General features: G+C 41.9%; 1 protein-coding gene across 2 annotated transcripts in view; it reads left to right on the forward strand.

Moving 5' to 3' along the window:
- Positions 1 to 2,946: 2,946 nt before the first annotated feature.
- The window catches only part of LOC111161035 (histone deacetylase 8), a 220,210-nt gene continuing 202,205 nt past the window's right edge, over positions 2,947 to 20,951 (forward strand). Inside the window, exons 1-5 of one of the 2 annotated variants that reach the window (XM_022524487.1) lie at positions 3,038 to 3,457; positions 3,962 to 4,014; positions 6,872 to 7,002; positions 8,570 to 8,711; positions 8,806 to 8,845. In XM_022524487.1, the coding sequence (XP_022380195.1) occupies positions 3,233 to 3,457; positions 3,962 to 4,014; positions 6,872 to 7,002; positions 8,570 to 8,711; positions 8,806 to 8,845 (591 nt within the window). In that variant the 5' untranslated portion in view covers positions 3,038 to 3,232. Of the gene's footprint in view, positions 3,458 to 3,961; positions 4,015 to 6,871; positions 7,003 to 8,569; positions 8,712 to 8,805; positions 8,846 to 20,951 lie in introns of those variants that run through there. The other variant, XM_022524486.1, reaches the window with a different exon arrangement.

Below are 20,951 nucleotides of genomic sequence, written 5' to 3' on the forward strand. Positions count from 1 at the left end.
AAGGGTTTTCTTCCCAATTTAAGGACCATCTGGGGCTTAAGCATGTGGCAAATTGAGATTAGGGACCTGTGGCATGGATTGTGCTCCATCTTAATATAAACAAGGGTCCAGCCACCCTGCCACCCTGTGAGATTTGCTACAAAAATATGCAGCCAATTTGAGAGCCCCATTGCAACAATTTATCTTTCTCTGTACTTGAATCATCTTGCCACATTGTATGCCAAATGAGGAGACTGTTTCCAGTTCAGAAGTGCGTTGAAGTATTCAGCTACCTGCTGCTGGATCTGAAAGAACACATAGAACAATCCATTTTCATGTCCTCTTTTTTTTGGTCTAGATTTTAGGGTGTCAGTTGGCCATCCTGTATCCTGCCCTCTTCCTCTCACTGCCTGTCCATGAAGACCCAGGGCAAATCTCATGTCTTGTTTATATTGCCAACCAGTCATGATCTCACCTTGCAGTGAACTCTTACAGCCCCACAGACTCCTTCCCCTCTGTCTGTAAACATATGCATTTCTCTTGTCCTAAAAACAATCATTCATGAGTTCTACATCCCCTGATATACTAACTCCTTCCTTCCACAATTAAATTTCTTCAAAGAGGAAGCTACACTTGACACTAATCCTTAACCCCTTGCAGTCTGGCTTCCTCCCCTGCCTTGTGTTTGGTGGAGTTTTTTGGTTTGGTTTCGTGAGGTTTTTTTTGTTTGGTTTGGCTTTTGGGGTTTTTTTGTGTTTTGTTTTGTTTGGAGAACATCAGTGAGCTCCTAATGGCAATGACGTTTTTACTACCTCTCCCTTCTTATAACCCACATCATCCCTCGATTTCTGTGAAACTGTACTACACTTGTTCTCAACCAACTATTTCTTTTTTGTCTCCTTTCTGGCATCTTTTTCTCCTCCTAACTTCCACAAACAGGCACTCCCAAAAGTTACATTCTTCTTCCTGGCTCAAAAGATTGTCATCACGAGGTAGGGGAGGCTTTAAAAAGTGACAAGATCTGATTTACTTTTTTTTCCCCAAGTTCATTCTGGTGGCTGCAAAAAGACTGGATTGTAGTTCTGCAAGAGTACAAGTAGAAACCTGTTAGATACTGCAGAAAGTCCATGTGAGAGATGACAATCCAGGATGGGGGGTGGGGGGGAGCGGGTAGTTGCTTCTCTGTTCCTGTGGCCCATACCCTAGTTTGAACCATCCATTACTTTTTATGTGGACCACTGGAACACTCTGACTGCCTCTAGTCTTTCAATAACTAATCTTTCCTACCTGCCACTGCTGTAGAAATCTTTTTTTTAAGGTTTCTCTTTAAATGTCTCCTCATTTTCCACAGAATGAAGTCTATTCTCTTTAGTCCGGCATTCAAAACACTTCATGATCCAGTCCCTTCACTCGACTAGAAATGGTCTCCTGGTTGTTTTTGCTTATGCGTGTGTGGTTTCTAGTCAGTGTGTCCTCCCCTGGCTCTCATCCCCACCAAGTAAAATCCTATCCACGCACTAAGACCATCTCAAATGCCACTGAGTAGGAATCCTAGTTGCCATTTATTAAATACTCAATGTTTATTTATTAAATAATCTAAGCATCCTATATTCATTATCTGACTGCTGCATTGCATACAGTTCCTTGTGTATTTCTCTCATCTCTACAAGAATGCATATTCCCTGAGAGCAGAGATCAGATTGTAATTCATCTTGAGAATTGAATCCTTAGCTGTAGTGTACATTTAGCTGATGCAGATAAATGTTTGATGAACGACTGAATGATCACAGAACTTTGAACTAGTTGCTATGGGAATATATAAAAGAAGCATAAGTTAAAGAACACATCACAGGGGGGAGAATATTTCCAGAATGCTAAGTATTCAGGGAATACTAAATAGAGGGTTGAGCAAAGTTAAATTTAACACAAAGTCATCCTGGAGGAATGAAGTTTACATAGTAAAGGGAATGTTCAAAGGCTTCAGCGTCAGGCAGACCTGGTTTTGAATTCCTGCTTTTCTGCTTAGTAAGTGTGTGATGTTGAACAATTATTTTTTCTCTCTAAACTGCCTCTGTAAAATGGGCATATTACAACATCCTTCATAGGATTTCATCTTTTGCAAAATGAAATGAGATAAAATATCCAAGTGCATATCACAATGCTTTATAAGTGTTTAAAGAGTCAAAAAAAGCAAGCTAGATTTTAAAGGAGGTAAGGATATTGGATTGTCTGAGGGGTGTTCCTAGGTCACTTCAGGTTAATGTGAGAGGTGGAGGCTTGAGCATTGGCCAGCTTGCATCATATCATAGGGGCTGCCAGGAATGCAGAAATACTGATGATAATTCTAGAACTGCTTCAGGATATTGTTAATGTAGACCCTCACACTAAACCTAAAATATGTAAGTAACCCTTGTATAGTTAAAGAAGCAAAAGGAGGGAGGGAAGGGGAGCTGCAGTTCCCAAACGTCAGTGAAAGTATCTGCTTACCCCCTTACTCCACGTGAATTTTCAAAGAGTAATTTGACATCATTACTTGATTGAAATCTACAAAGCAATTTCCAGAGTACTGGCCAGCCTCTTAGGAAAGTGCTCTAGGCTTTGCCAGAGTAAATTATTGATATTGTTAACTCCTACATGGACATGGATTAATGATGAAAAGGAATAAACTAAAGTTGTGGTACAGAATTTACTGTGCAAACTTTCCCAACCCTTTGCGCCATTAATTAGTCCCCCCCCCCCCGCGCCCACACACACACCCAAAAGCCTATCTAATGTAGCTCGGTGATATTGGGCTCCGGTGGTCAAACTGTGTCGTTTTTAAATATTTATATGGTTGTATTTGCAGATTGAAACGATGCGTAAAGAGTTGAGCCTGCTTTTTTTTTTTTTTTTTTATTTTCCTTTTTTTTTTTTTAACCCCAACAAACCTTCGCGGCTATTTTAGTAATTAGCCCCGGCTCTTCCGCTACCCGAACCCCTCGAAACTACATCTCCCAGCATGCTCTAAAGCTGGTCTGACCTCATCTCAAATGGCCCCGTAGGGCAACAAGGATGGTTAGTTTTGACCGTGCTTATTTGTGCCATAAAATATTGATCTTAATTGGCTGCTATTTGGGCTTTTATATTTGCCGGCCTCCCGTTTTTGAGCCGTGGTCACTAAATGAAGAGGTTCTGGCCTGGGAAGGCCCATGCATTCCTTCAATTGGATGGGGAGCTGGGATAGTGTCTCTGGCGACAGCGCGAATAGGAGGGAATGTTGACCAGGGAGCACCGCTGCGGCCGTTCAGAGGAGCAGGAACCGGAGCCCGGGTTGAGTCCGAAAAAAGCCGGATCCAGACGGCGGCTCCGGAACGGCTGCAACTGGAAGATGGAGGAGCCGGAGGAACCGGCAGACAGTGGGCAGTCGCTGCCTCCAGTTTACATCTACAGTCCCGAGTATGTCAGCATGTGCGACTCCCTGGCCAAAGTCCCCAAACGGGTAAGAGAGGTGGGGGGAAAAGACCGTGGGCTTTTGGGGTGGGGGTGGGGGCCTTTGGACCCGAGGCATTAGGAAGGGGTTGAGGATTGAGCTGGGGAAAATCAGCAGAAATTTGGGCAGCTGCACCAGGTGATGGGGGAAGTGTTCCCTTGTAGTTTCTGAGAGTGCAGCATTTATCTGCGGGGCGTCCAATGCATCGGTTGAGGTAGGAGTGCGGGGGAGGGGATGGCACTGAGGGGTTGGTGTCTCTACTACAAGGGACCCCTGAAGTGGGGAAGACGCTGCAGGAGAGAAATGTTCCCCTACCTCCATAAGGCCCGGTAGCTTTCGCCTTAGCAATTTGTCTAAAGTGCATTTTAACTGTTAAGTAAAAAGAGGGGCGTTAAAAGTTAGTTTCTTTGTTCAGGATGATGAAGTCGATGGTATTTCTCTGAATTAAACATTTAAGAGACTTGTATTCTGCCTTTTTTTTTTGCTTTTTTTTTTCTTTTTTGTTGTTTTTAGGCCAGCATGGTACATTCTTTGATTGAAGCATATGCACTGCATAAGCAAATGAGGTAAGTTGTCTTTCATGAACAGAGCCCTGAACCTAAGTGTTCTAGCCTTAATGTCCTACTTCACAGTGGAGCAAATTAGGAGAATAGTCTTTTTGGTTTGTTTGGTTTTTTTTTTCATTTTTTTTGTAATCAGTGTTTGTAATCTATCTGTAACCTAGTGAAACTTCTTGAAGAATTAAGACCTGAAGAAAAATGCCTGAGGTAGTTAAGATCCATTAGAAATAAGACTTTGTTGCTGGAAGGGAGAGTATTTTAGGGATAGGTGCTCTGTGGAGATTTTGAGGAGAGTACATTAGGACACTAAAACCCATCTGATGAAGGGGGGGAATAGATGTGTGGCTAGGAGGTGTTCTGGGGTTTGTGTGTATTTGTTTCCAAGCCAGATGTGAGGGTGTGTGTTCAACTTCAGACTTTTAGACACCCCATCACCACCACCAAACTATTAGCAGTAAGCCTGGAGACAAATCAAGACTAAAGCGAAACTGCAACCAGACCAGAACTCAGCTAAGAGTTCTGAGTTAAGTGCTTCTTTTAAGTGCTTAACTCAGAGTTAAGTGCTTCTTTTAAAAAAAAAAAATGAGCTTGCTGTTAATCTTTATAAGAGTAAATATTATAACCCTGTCTTGTAGGATTATTTGTGACATTGTCTGGCCAAATAGGTGAGTGTCTGCACGGGCTTGTGTGGTATGCTTCATTTATCTCCCAGAAGTTTGTGTAATAGGCTTTCAAATTTTATTCTTATTATTAACAAAATCATTTATGGAGTACCGTATTTTTTTAACCCATATGTGTGTTAGACATAAGAACTACATGCCTTCCATTTATTTAACTTTTCTTTTAAAAAATATTTTATTTGTTTATTTACTTGCAAGAGAGAGAGAGAGAGAAAGAGCACAAACAGGGGGAAGAGCAGGCAGAGAGAGAGGAGAAGCAGACTCTCCCCTGAGCAAGGAGCCCAATGTGGGACTCGATCCCAGGACGCTGGGATCATGACCTGAGCCAAAGCAGACACTTAACCGACTGAGCCACTCAGGCATCCCACAGTTATTTAACTTTTCAAAAGTTACTTTAAGACAAACAAGAAATCAGTGCAAAGCAAAACTGTCCCATTCCCTTGCTATTAAGCGGAGAGGCTTTCCATATTTGTTAAACAAGAGGAAGGATGCTAGAAAAGATACCTATTAGGGCTGGGAAACATGGTCCAAGAAACTGTAGCATTTATATTTTAATGTGCAGATTTGTCACCTCTGAGGATGTAGGCATATTTTCTTGAAGGAGAAGCAGGAATCCTTGGCTCTTGACCCTATACATGATTTTTTCGAGACTGAGCTACAGGATTTTTCTGACTTGCTTTGTGATACTAGTAGCCTCTATGATCATATTAATTCATGAAAAACTCATGGCTGAGTTCCCATTCAGCAAACATAAAAAACCACCACACTGCTACCTCCCTGTGACTTAGGTCATTGCTCTTCCAACTTGAATGTACCTATGAATCACCTTGTTAAATACTGATTCAGGAAATCGGCGGTGGGGTGGGGGGGCTGAAGTTCTGCATATCTAATTAGCTTCTAGGTGTTGCTGCTGCTGCTGGTCCATAAACTGCCCTTTGAGTGGCAATGGCAGAGTCAGGGAGAGAAAATGGGGAGTAGGCAGCTAGAGGTTAGATGTGATAAGTCCTGCTGTAAGCTTAGTCACCCTGTATTCTTTCAGTCACTTCTTTTCTTTTAAAGATTTTTTCATTTATTTGAGAGAAAAGGAGAGAGAGTGGTGGGAGGGGCAGAGGGAAAGAGAGAATCTCAAACAGACTCCCCATTGAGCACAGAGCCTGACCCAGGGCTTCATCTCACGACCCTGAGATCATGACCTGAGCCAAAACCAAGAGTTAGATGTTCAGCTGCCACCCAGGTGCCTCTCTTTCGGTCACTTCTATTTGTCACTTGTCGTGAGGAGTTGATTGAGAGCTTCTGAGTGAAGCCCAGTTCCAACCAGTTTGCCCCTTCTCTTTTTCCTCTCAGAGGTAGATGTGGCACACCAAGTAGAGAAACTTTTATGTTTTGAGTTGCCACATTTTATCTTTTAATATTAATAATAATGATAGTTATCCATAAAGCATTTTCATGTTATCATTTAATCTTCACATATGTCCCATTAGATCTCCCTACTTTATAGATGAGAAGCTGTTAAGTATGGAGTTAAAAAGAGGTGCCCAGTTCTCTGGCTCCAAATTCAAAATTCATGAAAATACAGTTGCCTATTAAAGTTAAAATATAGAGTTAAGTCTTGATTTTGGCTCAGGTCATAATCTTAGGGTTGTGAGATCAAGCCCCATGTCGGGCTCCATACTGGGCCTGGAGCCTGCTTAAGATTCTCTCTCTCCCTCTCCCTCTGTCCCTCCCCCCTGCCTCTCCCCTTTCTCCCTCCCTCTTTAAAAAAATAAGTAAAAAAATAATAAAGTAAAAATATAGCTGAAAGGATTATATGTACCAATTAGGAACTGACTCAAATGAGAATATCTCCACCTACTAGTTTGTCATGCAAGTTGTAACTTCGCAGAGTGAAGTTGGTCCAGTATCTGTTTAACTTGAATATAATTACTCACTTTTTTTTTTACCTACCTATAAACTCAGGGGGAAGATCTGCCCTCTCACCCCTTATTAATGGAATCATTATATAGATGTGAGGAAGTGAGGACTAGATGGTGCAGTAGGAGAACAGAAGGTGTTCATTATTTCAGCCCACTGGAACTGGAAGCTGCGAGTTGTATTTTCTGCTCAGACTGCTGGCTCCTGCTTCCAGTTTCTGGCATACTCTGGGTCTGAGTCACTCACCTCTCTTTGTTCTCTGTTATTATTAGGATAGTTAAGCCCAAAGTAGCTTCCATGGAGGAGATGGCCACCTTCCACACTGATGCCTATCTGCAGCATCTCCAGAAGGTCAGCCAAGAAGGAGATGACGATCATCCAGACTCCATAGAATATGGGCTAGGTAAAGTCATTGCCGGGTAATGATGGGAGGTAGATGACCTCCATCTGTAAATTTTAACCACTCATCTTATGATTGCATGATGGTCTTTCATATTTGTTAATTAAGAACTAATGTGTTAACCACAATCTTAATCTCTTAGTTTAGATACACATATCTCACTTACGGAGCAAACCATACGAACTGAGCAAAACTGAATGGTGGGTCAGATGGGGGAAGATCTTTTAGTTGCCGAAGCCCTAATAGTAGTCCCCAGATTGGGTCTGGCTGCATATATGCTGATGTAACTGTCCCATGACCTTATATTTTAACTTGAGTACATATTTATGTTCCAGCTAAGTTTTCAACCCTGCTTGAGGTTGAACAGTTGTATTTTTTAAAAAAACTGTAGGTGGCCGATAGGCTAGTCTAGAGAAACACCATGGTTTGGTAGAACCCTGGTCTGGGAAATGGGTGAGTCAAGGGACATGGGTCCCAGGCCTGGCTCTCTGTGACCATAGAGAAGACATATCACCTCTCGGGACTCAGTTTCTCCATCTGTAGGATGTGACTAGCTAATCTTGAAGGTTTAGCTTTTCTAGTTCCAACACTTCAAAAAATTCTTTGCCAAACATTGGAGATATTTATCTCTCATTTGGAAGCTGATGTTAGCACAGAAGCTTTTTGGTAATATATGTTATTTTTGCACCTCAAACTACTACTCCCAGTAGGGTTCTAAACCCAGTTCTAATGTGTGGAGGTGGGGCTTTCCTCTCACACCACCTGCAATGCTCAGGACACTAGCTGGGTGACCTACAATTCGACTCAATTCTGACACTGTCTACCTGGCAATAGCATCAGGTCCCACAGGTTAAAGGCTCCCTCCTACAAGACTACTCGGCACTTCACATGCCAGTCACAAGCCCAGCTTGTTACCTGTGCTTCTGACTGACTGGCTATAAATCAGAAGGTTCCCACAAACACCCTCTTTTGGGTTGAATTTGCTAGGGCAGGGCGCAGAACTCAGGGAACCCATTTACTCACTAGACTACTGGTTCATGGTAAAAGGATATAACTCAGAACTGCCAGATGGAAAAGATGCATAGGGCAAGGGATAACCAAAGGTGTGGAGCTTCCATGCACTCTCCAGGCATCACCCTCCCCCCACATCTCCACACTCACCAAATCAGAACCTCTCCCAGCCAGCCTTTTGCATTTCTATGTAGGCTTCATTACATAGGCATGACTGATTGAACCTTTGGCCCATGGGTCATTGAATCTCCAGCCCCTTCCTCTCACAGGAGGAGGTCAGGGGGTAGAACTGGTAATTCCAACCTCCAATCACCTGGTTTGCCCCACTGCTCATCCCCACCCTGATCCTGAAGTGTGATCCACAAGTCACCTCATTAACACAACAGAGACAACTTTACTGCTCTCCTCACTTAGGAAATTCCCACAGTTTGAGGACCTGGGTGTCAGACATGGGGAATGAAGATCACCTAGGGGTATTTCTTATTATGTAAATCACAGTATCACACCTCTTCTTTCTCCACTTCATCTTGTAACAAGCTCTTCTGATGTTTGCCCGAAGGTTATGACTGCCCAGCCACTGAAGGAATATTTGACTACGCAGCAGCTGTAGGAGGGGCCACTATCACAGCTGCCCAATGCCTGATTGATGGAATGTGCAAAGTAGCAATTAACTGGTCCGGAGGGTGGCATCATGCAAAGAAGTAAGAAAATGACCTTTCTGCTTTCTGCCTCTTTCCTTGAGTCAGTTTCTCAGTTATGTAAACTCTTCTGCTTATTGTCTGGGCATTCAGTGAGAGATCTGTGTACAAATATAGCACTTTACGAGGCATTCTGAGGAGATACAAGTGGAGCAGAAGAAGGTGACACAATATAGTGGAAAGCACTCTATTGAAAGTCAGGATACCTGGGCCCCGTGCCTAGTTTTTCTGCAGACTTGGCTAACTGACTTGGAAAGATTAACCTCTCTAGGACTCAGTTTCTTCATCAGGAAAATGGGTGGGGGCGAAGGATCTAACTAGATAGTCTGTACGTTCCTTTCCCAGCTTTTTGGAAATTCCCCTGTCTTCAAGGGACTTATGCTTTAGAGACACTCACAGAACTAGAATAATTAGGGAACAACATCAGTTTTGGTACCAACCGAATATGTATATGAGCTGAGATTTTAGCGCTATGCAGAAATTAATCGTGGAAGTCTTGGGAGAGGTGCATTTTAGAGCTGGTCCTTGAAGGAGATGGCAAACAGATTTCCAAATAGGTGGGAAACTGATGAGAATAGATTTAAAATAAAAGGCTGACAAATCAAGAAGGAAGCTTTTGCTGCCATCTCCAAGGCAAGTGGCAACTGACTGAGAGAATTAAGTGTCACTCAGGAGAAAGGGCTTCTGAAACAGCGGTTCTCAGGTGCTACTTGGAGCTAGAGAAGTCCTTTTGGAGTTTCATGTTGACATTTCAAACAGCTCCATCCTGTGTGTGACAAGGACTGCGGGGACGGCATTTGTCATCTTGCTTGATAGGCTTGCTTGCTATGTGAGTAGTACTTAATACAGACTGGAGGGGAAGAATTTTTAAAACTCTGAATTGCTCTATGGGCTGTGTGAGTGAAATGAAGCGACGGCCGTAGTAACTGGTGATACATCTTTCACACGCCAGTTGTTCATACTGTTGGCCATGAGCTTGATCATCCTTGGTGCTCTTGAGTCCAGATAAAATGGCGCTTTATTTCTCAGACTAAAACCCTGAGCACAGTTTCAGCATATGGAGGTTAAGATAAGAACATGGAATTCTTTTCATCAAATCAAAAGCTTTCATGACCAAGGAAGTCCTTGAGAAAGTTTACTACTAGAATCTACTACTGAGGTGATGGAGCAGAGAGAACCAGTGTTTAATAATGAGTTTTATGTGGCCTTAGAAACAAAGAGAAACTACCTACCTTTGTTAGCTCTTGCTCCATTAAAAAATTTGAAAATAAAGACAGTGATCCCTAGGACAAAAATAAATAAGTAAATAACCTTCTCACCTTTAAACTACAGATGAAAGGTGGGGGAGGAGGTAAAAAAAAAAAAAAAAACCAAGCCTCTCTGAACCAAGGACCTCTATTCCCTTTTGCACTTAGCCAGTTGAGAAGAAAGGCAGTGTGCTTTCATGGAAAATGCCTGATCCTGTTAATCAGACCTGCTTTCTGCGTGGGGCACTGGAGGATCTTCTATACTTAAATTCCCTGCTTAAGGCCTGCAAGGGCCTGGGTCAGTTTCCAGTGGACTACCCAGATACCTGCCACTTCTTCTCACTGTTTTGCTTTGAAATGAAGCATACTCTATCTAGAGCCAATCATGGCTGCTTCTGGGCTGCGTGTAGGTAGGTATTATCTTAACTGTTTCAGACAGTTTTCAGCTGATCCTACCTGGAAACAGACACTGTGGTGGATATAAATTACAGAGAGTTTCTAGGGCTTTCCCCAATTCAGGTCCAAATTCCAGGGGGTTCTTGGCACCTCTAGAACGTCTCTGCAGGGGGACCACAGGTATTGAGCCCATGAACCGACATCTAGCCAGCATTATCTATCATAAGCGCAATATTTGTTTAAACGTTGTCATCCCCAAATACATGTATAGATTCATACATGCCATTTAGCCATTCAACATGCACTGATTAAGCACCTACTGTATGTCAAGCACATGTTTATCATCACTAATAAGCAGAGAGATAAAAATTGAAGCATGGTATCTTTCTCCCTTACCAATGTTGAAAAAAAAAGTCTTCAAAATATCCTCATGCTGGCATAATTACAGTGAAATTGGCACATTCTTTTTGAAAACTTTGGGAAAAGGTGTTGAAAGAGTGGGGAAAATATTCCTACCTGTATGACCCTGTAATATTGTTCTTGTCTATTCTAAGGAAATGAACCAACCCAGCCTTCACAAAATTTGTATCTTAGAGGTAAGACAGCAAATAATTGCATTTGGAAACTAAAGAACAATGATTTTCAAAGAAATTCCTTAAAAGAAGAGTGATGAGTGACTGCTGTTAGATATTAAACATACAAAACTAGAATAATGAAAACACCAGTACTGCTGGTATAAGATGAGACAGATGATATTATACTACACTCCCCAAAGAGACTGTTATATATAAGAATTCAGTCTATTGTAAAAGATGCTTTGCAAGTAGATGGGAGTGGAAAGGATTATCCAGTAAATGATGTTGTGACAGCTGGTAGCATTTATACCCTCATCTCCTATAATAAACTAAAATAAGTGGCAGCTAGATTGAACAGTTCAATGTAAAAAAGCAAATTATTAAAAAAACTAGAATGAATGGATATTTATCAAGCTTCTCAAGGAGAATAGTTTTTTTATGCTTAGGAAGTAATAGGAAAAAAAAATCTCCCAAAGGGAAAGCTCAACAAATTTAGCTGCATAAAATTTTAAAACCAAAATCACTTTTAAAAGTTTTGTGGCCATTTAAAACACAAAATCTAAATACAGACTAAAAAGGCATATTTGACATAAATATGACAAAGTGTGTTTGTATTTCCTAAGGCACTCCTGTGGTATGATGTATAAAAAGAAGTATGGGCAAAGAACGTGAAGAGAAAATTTACAAAGGTGTTTAAGTACCATGGGAAAACCTGGGGCAGTGTTCATTGCTACTGGTCAAAGAAATGCAAATTTAAACGAGGTGGCCCCTTTTTAAGCCAGAATTGAAAAACATGGTACTCAGTTGGCTAGTAAGAGCATGGTTTGTTTCAACCTCTTAAGAAAGTAACTTGGTAGCTAAGGTATATTAGTGCCCTCTGTCTACTTTAGGGATAGGATCAATGCCCTTTAATCCTACTCCTGAGAAAACAGTCAAAATATGGAAAAAAAACTATTTGCATGGAAGTGCTTATCAGTGTTCTTTGTGAAACAGAAATATTAGCAATAAAATGAATGTGTAGTAGTAAGGAAATGGTCAATCTGCTCCATAGAATATTATGTATTACTTTAAATGATTATTGTGAAGATTGTATAAGGCATTTCAGAAAAAGACTTGTGTTAATGAAAAGGCAGGTTTTAAAATTGTATGCACACCACAACTACAACTTTGTAGAACACACACATATTTAAAAAAAAAAAAGCAGTGGGAATAATGATAGTGGCTATGTCAGGGTAACAGAATTATTGATGACTTTTTTAAAACTATGTTTCTGTAGTTTGCAAAATTTCTGTAATGAGATTTTATTACTTTTACAGTTAAAATATTACCAAGACAAGAAGAGGGGAAAAAATAGTACTACAAAGGGTTAAAATCTTTATTCTAGGGGCGCCTGGATGGCTTAGTCAGTTAAGCTTCCAACTCTTGATTTCTGCTCAGGTCGTAATCTTAGGGTTGTGGGATCTAGCCCCGCATCGGGCTCTGTGCTGAGCATGGAGCCTGCTTGGGATTCTCTCTCTCTCTCTCTCTCTCTCTCTCTCTCTCTCTCTCTCCCCCCTCTCCCCTCCCTCCATCTTACTCTCATCTCTCCCGCCCAAAAATAATAAAATCTTTCTTTTAATTGATTTTTTTAGAATACTGAAACTTAGATAAGTGGACAAAAGACAGGAACAATTCACCAAAGAGGAAACAAATAGTAAATAAACATGAGTAAATATTTAGCATTACTAAAATTACAGGAAGGGAGATTGAAACATAATATACACCTGTATGTATTTGTCTCCTCCCAAATTTGAGTTGAAAGAAGAAAGATTCTCAACTCATATATCTATTACTCTCGGTAATCTAAGGAAATAAACCAATCCAAAAATATTGGAAAACTGTGTGTATGAAGATGGTAATTTCTCTCTTAATTATAATAGCCAAAAAAAGTGGAGGGGTGGGGGAAAGAGAGAGACCTAAATATTCAACAACAGCAGAATGTTCAGAATGTTTACATAGTATGCTGTAAGATACTCACTTGATAGGCTATTATGTAACCATTAACAAGTGATAATTAAGATGACTATGTAACCCAAAAAATGCCTATTTTGTAATGTTGGTTTTGTTTTTAAAGGGCAGGTAGCTACAACATTGCACATTCACTCCATTTAGTCATGTAAAAAATAGATGCTTATGAAAAACTCTTAGAAGGAAATACAACAAAATGATACCAGTGACTTTGTGAAGATGATGATGCTGTGAGAGATAAAGAGGTATACACACACACAGACACGCACACACACATCTTTCTTCTGTTTCCTATATTTTTCATGTATTTTCTCTAACTTATATTAGTTTTATCAGTAGAACGTTTTATAGTAAAAACACCTTGGAACAAGGTAGGAAGTGGTTACAATACAGACACAATATGGTCAGTGTATGCTACAATTCGGTGCAAGGTAGTGGAGTGTACAGAAGGAGGAGAAGGAGTTTGCCTTCCCTTCAGTGGGGATAGAGAATTCCAAACAGAGGGAATAATAAAAAGCATGGCAGTGGGAGGTATGAGAGAATTACAAGTAGTTATGGTGAATTAGTTATAGAGAACTATAAGAGTTAAATGTGGCCAGGATGTGAGAGCAAATAGAGCAAAAGCAGATTATTAAGGATTTGTCAGCATGCTGAGGAGTTGGACTTTTTTTCTGGGACCAGTGGGGATTTACTGAAGAATTGTAGAGAAGGTGGCAATATGCTGTTTGGATCAGGGGAAACTGAGACTAGATAGGGAGGAGAAGGCCATCCCTGGAGTTATTCACTTAACAAACTTTTATTAAGCTCCTGCTGTATGTCAGGTGATGAGGGAACAAAGGATTACATGGGAAGTTCTTATTATTTGAGGGCAGTTGGTACCAGGCAGAAGACCACCAAGTGAATCTATTTGAAAGGGGGACAAAAATTTTTGAGTAAATAACAGAGAGGGCAGGACTTGATTAGCATACTAACTGGAATGACTAAAACACTATCAAAATATGTTTATTTTGTCTCTTTTAATAAAATTGAATGCTACGTAATTCTTCAAACAAAGAATATATCAAGGATTGATTGTTTTTGTTTGGGCCTGATTTCTCTAACAAAACTGCATGATATTTCAAGATGGTGCATTTAACTTTCTGTGAGATTTTTGCAGCATGATCATTAAGAGGGTTGATTTCGTCAAAATGTTCAAGGGCTTTTTCAGTTTTTTTCTGAGGGCTTCTCCTTAATCATTTGGCATTCAAATCGCTCTCTTTCGAACCACTTTTTAAATCCTTATTCTTATCCTTATTTATATTTCTCCTCTTCAATTGTAAACTGGTCCTTGCCAGTTTTGTGTGTTGACTTCATGGTATCTTGCATCCTTTTGTAAGATTTGTAATTTCACTTTGTAATAGATTTTCAGTGAATTGCTCACTGATGTATCCAAGAAAGACAAAGCGATCGAATAGATGGGGAGGAATAGGTGCTAGGGTTTAGAGGAGTAGCTTGTTTGAATGGGGACTGACAGAAGTGGTTGATTCATTAACAAGTACTTTCATGCTATTGACAGCTTTTGCATCCCTAGGAAACTTCAAAACCTTGATGCTTCTGGGACTAAGATAATAAATTCTCAGTAGTAAGAACTTCCTGTATCAGCAAAGGTCTAGTGCTGTGTTTTTCAAACTGAGAGTTGCAGCTCCTTAATAGAACCTCGTATCAATTCAGTGGGCTGCAACCAGCATCTCTTGAAATCAAGGTGGATTTCACAAAACTTGTTCAGTGTATGTGTATTTATTTGTGTGTACTAGGCCACAGTGGAAAATGACAAGTCACTGTAGAGTGGAATAACTGTGAACTCTGAAGTAAGACTCTGGTACAAATCCAGGCTGCACCATCTACTGGCCATGTAGATAACTTGAGGGTTAGTACAGAAACAGCATGTGCAGGGGAGGCATGAAAGCTGAGGGAACTTCCAAGTCTGTAATTAAAGCTGGAACTCCTGTAGGTAAGTGACTGGAAGTAAGATGGGGGAAGTGTAAAGGGTCCTTATATGCCAAGCTAGAAAGTTTGAACTTGATCCTTCAGATCAGTGGTTCTTGACCTGTTTCAGTCACAGACCTTCTGAAAATCTGATGAAAGCTATGTATACTGTCCCTAGAAAAGTGTACATATGCAAAATTTTCCTTGTAACTTCAGAAAGCATAAGACTCTCTTAAAGCCCGTGTATGAATGGATGAATCCCTGGTTAAGAACCCTGGCTTTTGACCATGAGAAATCACTGAAGGAAGTTTTAGCCAGGAGGAGGTAACATGATCAGATTTGCATTTTAGGGATGAGAGTCTAGCAAGTCAGCAGATAAACTGGTGGGGAGTGGGAGGGGGGAGGATGTCAATAGAGAAATCAATTAGGACTTGACTGTAATAATCTACCCAAACGGAGGTGAAAGCAGTGATGATGAGCATTGAAGTGAGAATAAATTCAAGAGCCATTTAGTAGCTAGAATAGATAGGAATGGTAACCAAAGATAGGGAAGGAGCAATCTAGATTTCTTGTGTAGATGACTGAGTAAATTTGGTTACCATTAACCAGGAAGAGTAGGGATGAGAACTGATGTGCTTCTGGAAGATGTAATTCAAGATGTCTGCTAGAGAGCTGGTAATTGGGTCCAGCTCAGGGCTTTGGAGCCTATAATGCACATATGAAATACCTGGGCATCTTGATAAAATGCAGATCTGGTTCAGGAGGTCTGGGGTGAAACCTAAGAACCTGCACTTCTGACAGACTCCCAGATGATACTAAATGCTGCCAATCTGTGAACCCGACTTGCACTAGTAAGAAGCCGGAGCTCAGAACTGTTTCCACTGAAGATACTGATCTGGGAGTCAACAGCATGATAGGTGGTAATTAAAACTAAGAAAATAGATAAAATCACCTGAGAAGCATCTATAGGATAATATGGAAAACAAAACAAATACTGAGCCTTGTGGGATGCCAGTGTTTACAGGACAGGTAGAAGAAGAAAGGCCTACAAAGGAATCTTGAGAAGAAGTGGTCAAAGGAAGAGAATCAGAAAAGACTGATCATGGAAACCAAAGGTGAACCTTAAGAAGACCAGTTCCAAAAACAAAACCATTCAGATAGCAACATCTGCCACCAGAGCAAAAACTGATTCTTGGAAGGGGTGGGAGAAGACAAAAAACTTAGATGTTACAGGGTGTATGGCCCTCAAAAGGGTCACAGTACATAAGCAAATGTTCAGTCTATCTGTGATAGCAAATTGTGCAGAGTAGCCAGTTAAGAAAAGGTATCTATAAAGGCTCCTTGGATGAGGAAATAATAACGAGCAAATGGTTAAGAAACAGCATTGTAGAGGAGTAAAGTAAGATTTGTCAAGAAGGAGGTTATGGTGAAGAAGACTTCAAAGATGCAGAGGAATGAGTGTGCCAGGGGGATGAGAAAGTGAACAGCATTTCAGAAGGCCACAGCTGCCTTTGCAAAACCAGAGCAGTGTAAATAAAGCAGCTTGGTGAATTTGGGGGACGACCTGTGGCCCACTCTTGCTGGAGGGCTGAAGTACAAAGTGGATAACGGCAGAAGATGAGGTAGAAAAGTAGGAAATGGGTCATGAAAGGCTTCGTGTATATCTGAATCGCCAAACTTACAGATGCAGCTATCTAGTTCTGTCTTAGAGATCTTGATCAGGTAGGTCTGGAGTAGAGTGTCAGAACCTGAACTTTGAAACTCCAGGAGTGATTTTGCTGTGCACGCTTTGAGAAATTCTGTGGTGGGAAGTAGAGGAGGCTGCTACAAAATCAATGAAGAAGTAACATGGTTAGATGTGTGTTTTAGAAAACTTAACTCTGACCATGGTCCTAGAGGACAGATTGATGGAGGTGTAGACTGGAGGTGGGGAGACTGAATAGGGTACCATCAGTCCCAGTGACAAGTGATGAGGACCTGAACTAAGGCAGAGCAGTGAGATTGGGGGATGGGGAATGGTGAAGGCTGACTTGAGACAGCTTTAAGAGAGAAAATCGAGTATCAGTGATTAGTAGATATGGGTGGAGAGAAAAGATGAGAAAGATCGCTCAAGTTCCTGGCTAGTTTTGAGCAGAGTCCCAAACAAGACAGGACTTGGTAACAGTAGCCAGCATGTGTTGAGCTCTGTGCTAGATGCTGCCTTACACACATTGTTCTCAGAGATTCTCCTATTTCTTGTATATTCTGGAATGAAGAAGTGGATATTGTTATTGTCTCTCTTTTACACCTGGGAGTACAGAGAGGTTAAACAACTTGACTCAAGCTTGGTAAGTGACGGTATTGGAATTCAAACCCGGGGCAGTCTGACTCATCACCCTGTGTGCTTAACCCTTGTATACCTCAGTAAATCAACAGGAGGAGTTGGTGTGCAGCAGAGGTAATACCCAGGGAAACCAGGTACTCAGACTTGGAGATGGGAGTGGAAGCTAGAAATAGAGACAGATGTGTTGCCAGTATCTAAAGGCATGTTGCAAACCATGGCAATGGGAAGAATTACTGAGGGAAAAGGCAGAGAGTTAGAAAAAGAAAGTAGAGCCTAGAGCCTCAGGAAACACCAGCTTGTAATGGGTGAGTACAAGAAGAGGCCCCAGTGAATTCAGCCAAGCAACAGTTGGGGCTAGCCAGATAACCAGAATAGAAAGGGACCATGGAATCCCCTGAGGGGCAGAAGAGTTTCAGGAAGAAAAGAGTTCTCAGTAGTGTCACACACTAGGGAGGGGTCAATCGAGAGAGGTACTAAAGAGTGTCAGTCGTATTTGGCAAGTAATGTAATCAATAATGATTTTGGTAAGATAACTACCTGGAGAGTGAGGGACATGTAAACTGTTGAGGCTTGAGTAGGAATTAAGGAAATGGGCAGGAAAGGAACATAAATGGTCCAAAAGTTTGGGAAAGAACTGAAAGAGGAGGGCAATGGCCAGGGGAAAGTAAGGCTTGAGGGTGCTTGTTGGATTTGTTCATAAAGATTTAAGAGCATTTATGGGCTGAAAGGGAAATCTTAGAAATATGAGAAGGATAAGCAATGGAGCAAAGTCTCAAAGGAGGCAGGAGAAGATGGGGTGAGTGGCTTTGGGAGGAGGAGAACTAACGCTTCTAAAGCCAGAGCAAAGGAAATGGAGGGCGTAACAGATGAGTGTGTGGGTTGCGTACTAGTGAACCGAAGAAGCACCTGCTGATGACCTCTACTTTCTCCAAAAAATGCCCTTGCCCTCTTCTATCACTTGTTCACAGGCTGCTTTGAATCCTTTGATTCTGCTTTTTGTAGTCAGTCTCTTAGGAAGTCATCTTGCCCCAGCCAGAATCCCTTAAACAGGACTCACCCTATCCATGTAAACATGTGCGAGGAGATACTAAAACCCAACACAGAACAGTGACTCCTAACCTCCAGCATTTGCCAAGAGATACCTGATTTGTCCTCTTTGACTGGCTCTTCCCCCTTCTTGCCTCTTCTGGTGTGTCTTACCTGTTTGGCTCTGCATTTCAGCTCCCAGGGTTTTCCTTTATCTCATTCCGATAATCCATTTAAGACCTACATATCTAGCTCAGCCATGCACTTCTTCCTCCCACGGTTCTGTTATTTGCCCTCTCCTCCCCTGACATTTCTACCTACCACCTGGCAATGCAGGATCTGTGCCATCTGGGCCCCCTCCGTCCTGCTTCCCTGCAGAGAAGGAGAGGTATGTCCTCAAATGTTGCTGGTTTCTGCTACTTCTACCTGGGGGCAGAAAATGGTAGAGGCATAAAATGGCCTTGTGTTTTGGCAGGTTCTCCAGGAAGAGTGTAGAACTAGACCTCTAGCTATTAGTCATTATCCACCTGTAAGCTAGATCAAAGCTACTAGAGCTGTATTATCAAGAGCTCCAGTTCCTTACATGGATATAAAGTGAGTGACAGTGAATTAATTGCATTACAGATCCAGTTCCCCAAAGGGCTATATGAGCACTACAACTTGTTAACTGAGCAGCCAGCCCCCATCCTGTGTCTGCACTGCCCACCCTCCAGCCTTGACAAACAGATAACTACATGAAAATGGAGGCCCAGATTCTCTTTATACCCACTCAGTGCTGGAACCTACAGAACAGACACATGACAAGAAAAAACAGACAAGCCTTTACCACAGTAGCCCAGATCATTCTTTCAATACATGTCCAGCCTATAAGGCACCAGCCCTTCCATAAGAAGACTTCCCAGCCAGGCAGCAAAGTAGAAAGCAGCCAAGACATGCTTTGTCCCTATGGTATCCCCACCCCTAGCCTCTAGGGGGATGAGATGTGTTCCTATGCTTCCAGCATAAATCACAGTGGTTCATTGTTGCCCAGGGAATCCCAGCTTCATCAGTTATTAGCTATAAAACCTCTGTGCTTCAGTGTCCTCATTCAAAAAGTGGAGAGAATAAAATATCTACCTTATAGGGTTATAAGGGTTAAATCTAATACTCGCAATACAGAGCTTAGCAAAGAGCCCGGCACATAGTATTTGATAAAAGTCACTAATATCTAGACTGGGTTAGGCTCAGGGGGTCCTAGGTAGCCTCTTAGAAAAGGTCCGGAAAAGTTCCTACTACCTATCCAGCTGAAGTCAGCCCTGGTATCATTTATCACCCCCTGTGCTTACACTTCCCCTTTGTCCCGTAGCTGCTCCTGGCTGAGACTGGACTAGTCACTATTGCCTTTAGGACTCATGACCTTTGCTCTGTCAGAGTTTTGCCACCCATATTCCCTATACCCCTACCCTCCCAAATATCACATAGAATTCCCTGTTCAACCAACCCTTTACACTGCTAGGTCCAACCCAGACCCATAAGGCAAATGAAGATACTCTCTACTAGAGACAGAGAGACTGCCCCTCGTTGGCAAATTGTGCACTAGTGCCGCTAGCCCCCGGACTTTTCTTACTACCAAAGGAGCGGATGTTCTCAGTCTAAAACCAAGGCCTTCTATGAAATAAAAACTTGGGACAGCAGCTTGCAGCAGGTTTCATCAGATCCTCCATTTCTTCTGCATTGGCCTTGAGACTCTTTCTGAAAATAAAATGCAGGGAATACTTCTTGTCAAGATTATTCCATCCTCATTGTTATCACTATTCAAAATCCTTTCCGCTAACCTGGGACCTCCTAATGTAGTTCCAGAAGGTTCTGGCATTCACAGAGCTATCTGCACCTTAGGAGCACCAAAATCCTCATGTAGTTCAAGAAAGGTAACGTGTGAAAAATTCCTAGGTGGTGCTCCTGCCTTCTTCCAGCAAATGAGATCATACAGCACCTCATAGTATAGTTATTTATCTGGGCAATAGTTTGATTATTTATTTCATGTGACATCACAGGATCTCTGAGCTATATGGTAGTGGAATGGTTACAGTAGCGCTGTCTCCGGGCTAAGCCCCAAAGTGTGAAAGTGGTGTTTCTGCACAGAGTTTGCATAGTGCTGGGTAAGATGTAAGCCTTTCTGAAATGAAGCCCCCTGGGATGATTGAAGACATCAGCAATCCCTTGATACCACCAGCAGTTCATCTACTGCCTCTGCATCTTCACTCTCCCATTACCCTTAAGAGAGAGGAATATGGTCCCCAGACACAAAAATGACCTTCCAGTGCTGAAGGCCTTCTACCCCCAGCTGTGGCCTGTACCTAATGCCTTCAGCATCCAGGTGCAAGGGTATGGAAGGGGTGGTGATGGGTTGGAATTGTTGTCCTATTGCAGGAGGACCTGGGTACTTTGATCTCTGCCCCTGCACCCACATCTCCAGGAGGCTGGCCCTAACCAAGGTCACTTACCCAAGTGGGAATGAGAGCTCTTAGTGATCAAGGCCACTTTCAAGACAAGGAGACATGTCCTTTAAGAAGGACAGGCATTATGTGATCATGCGCTCAAAGCATTGTATCCCAGAGTAGCCAGCTAGAGCAGATGTGTAAACTATTACCAGGTGTAATTACCAGGTAATTACCAGGTGTAAACCATACCAGGTGAAATAGACCCCTCCCAGAGTACCCATCCT

Source organism: Enhydra lutris, unplaced genomic scaffold (genome assembly GCF_002288905.1).
Source record: "Enhydra lutris kenyoni isolate GAN:26980312 unplaced genomic scaffold, ASM228890v2 scaffoldscaffold81, whole genome shotgun sequence".
Classification (NCBI taxonomy): Eukaryota; Metazoa; Chordata; class Mammalia; order Carnivora; family Mustelidae; genus Enhydra; species Enhydra lutris.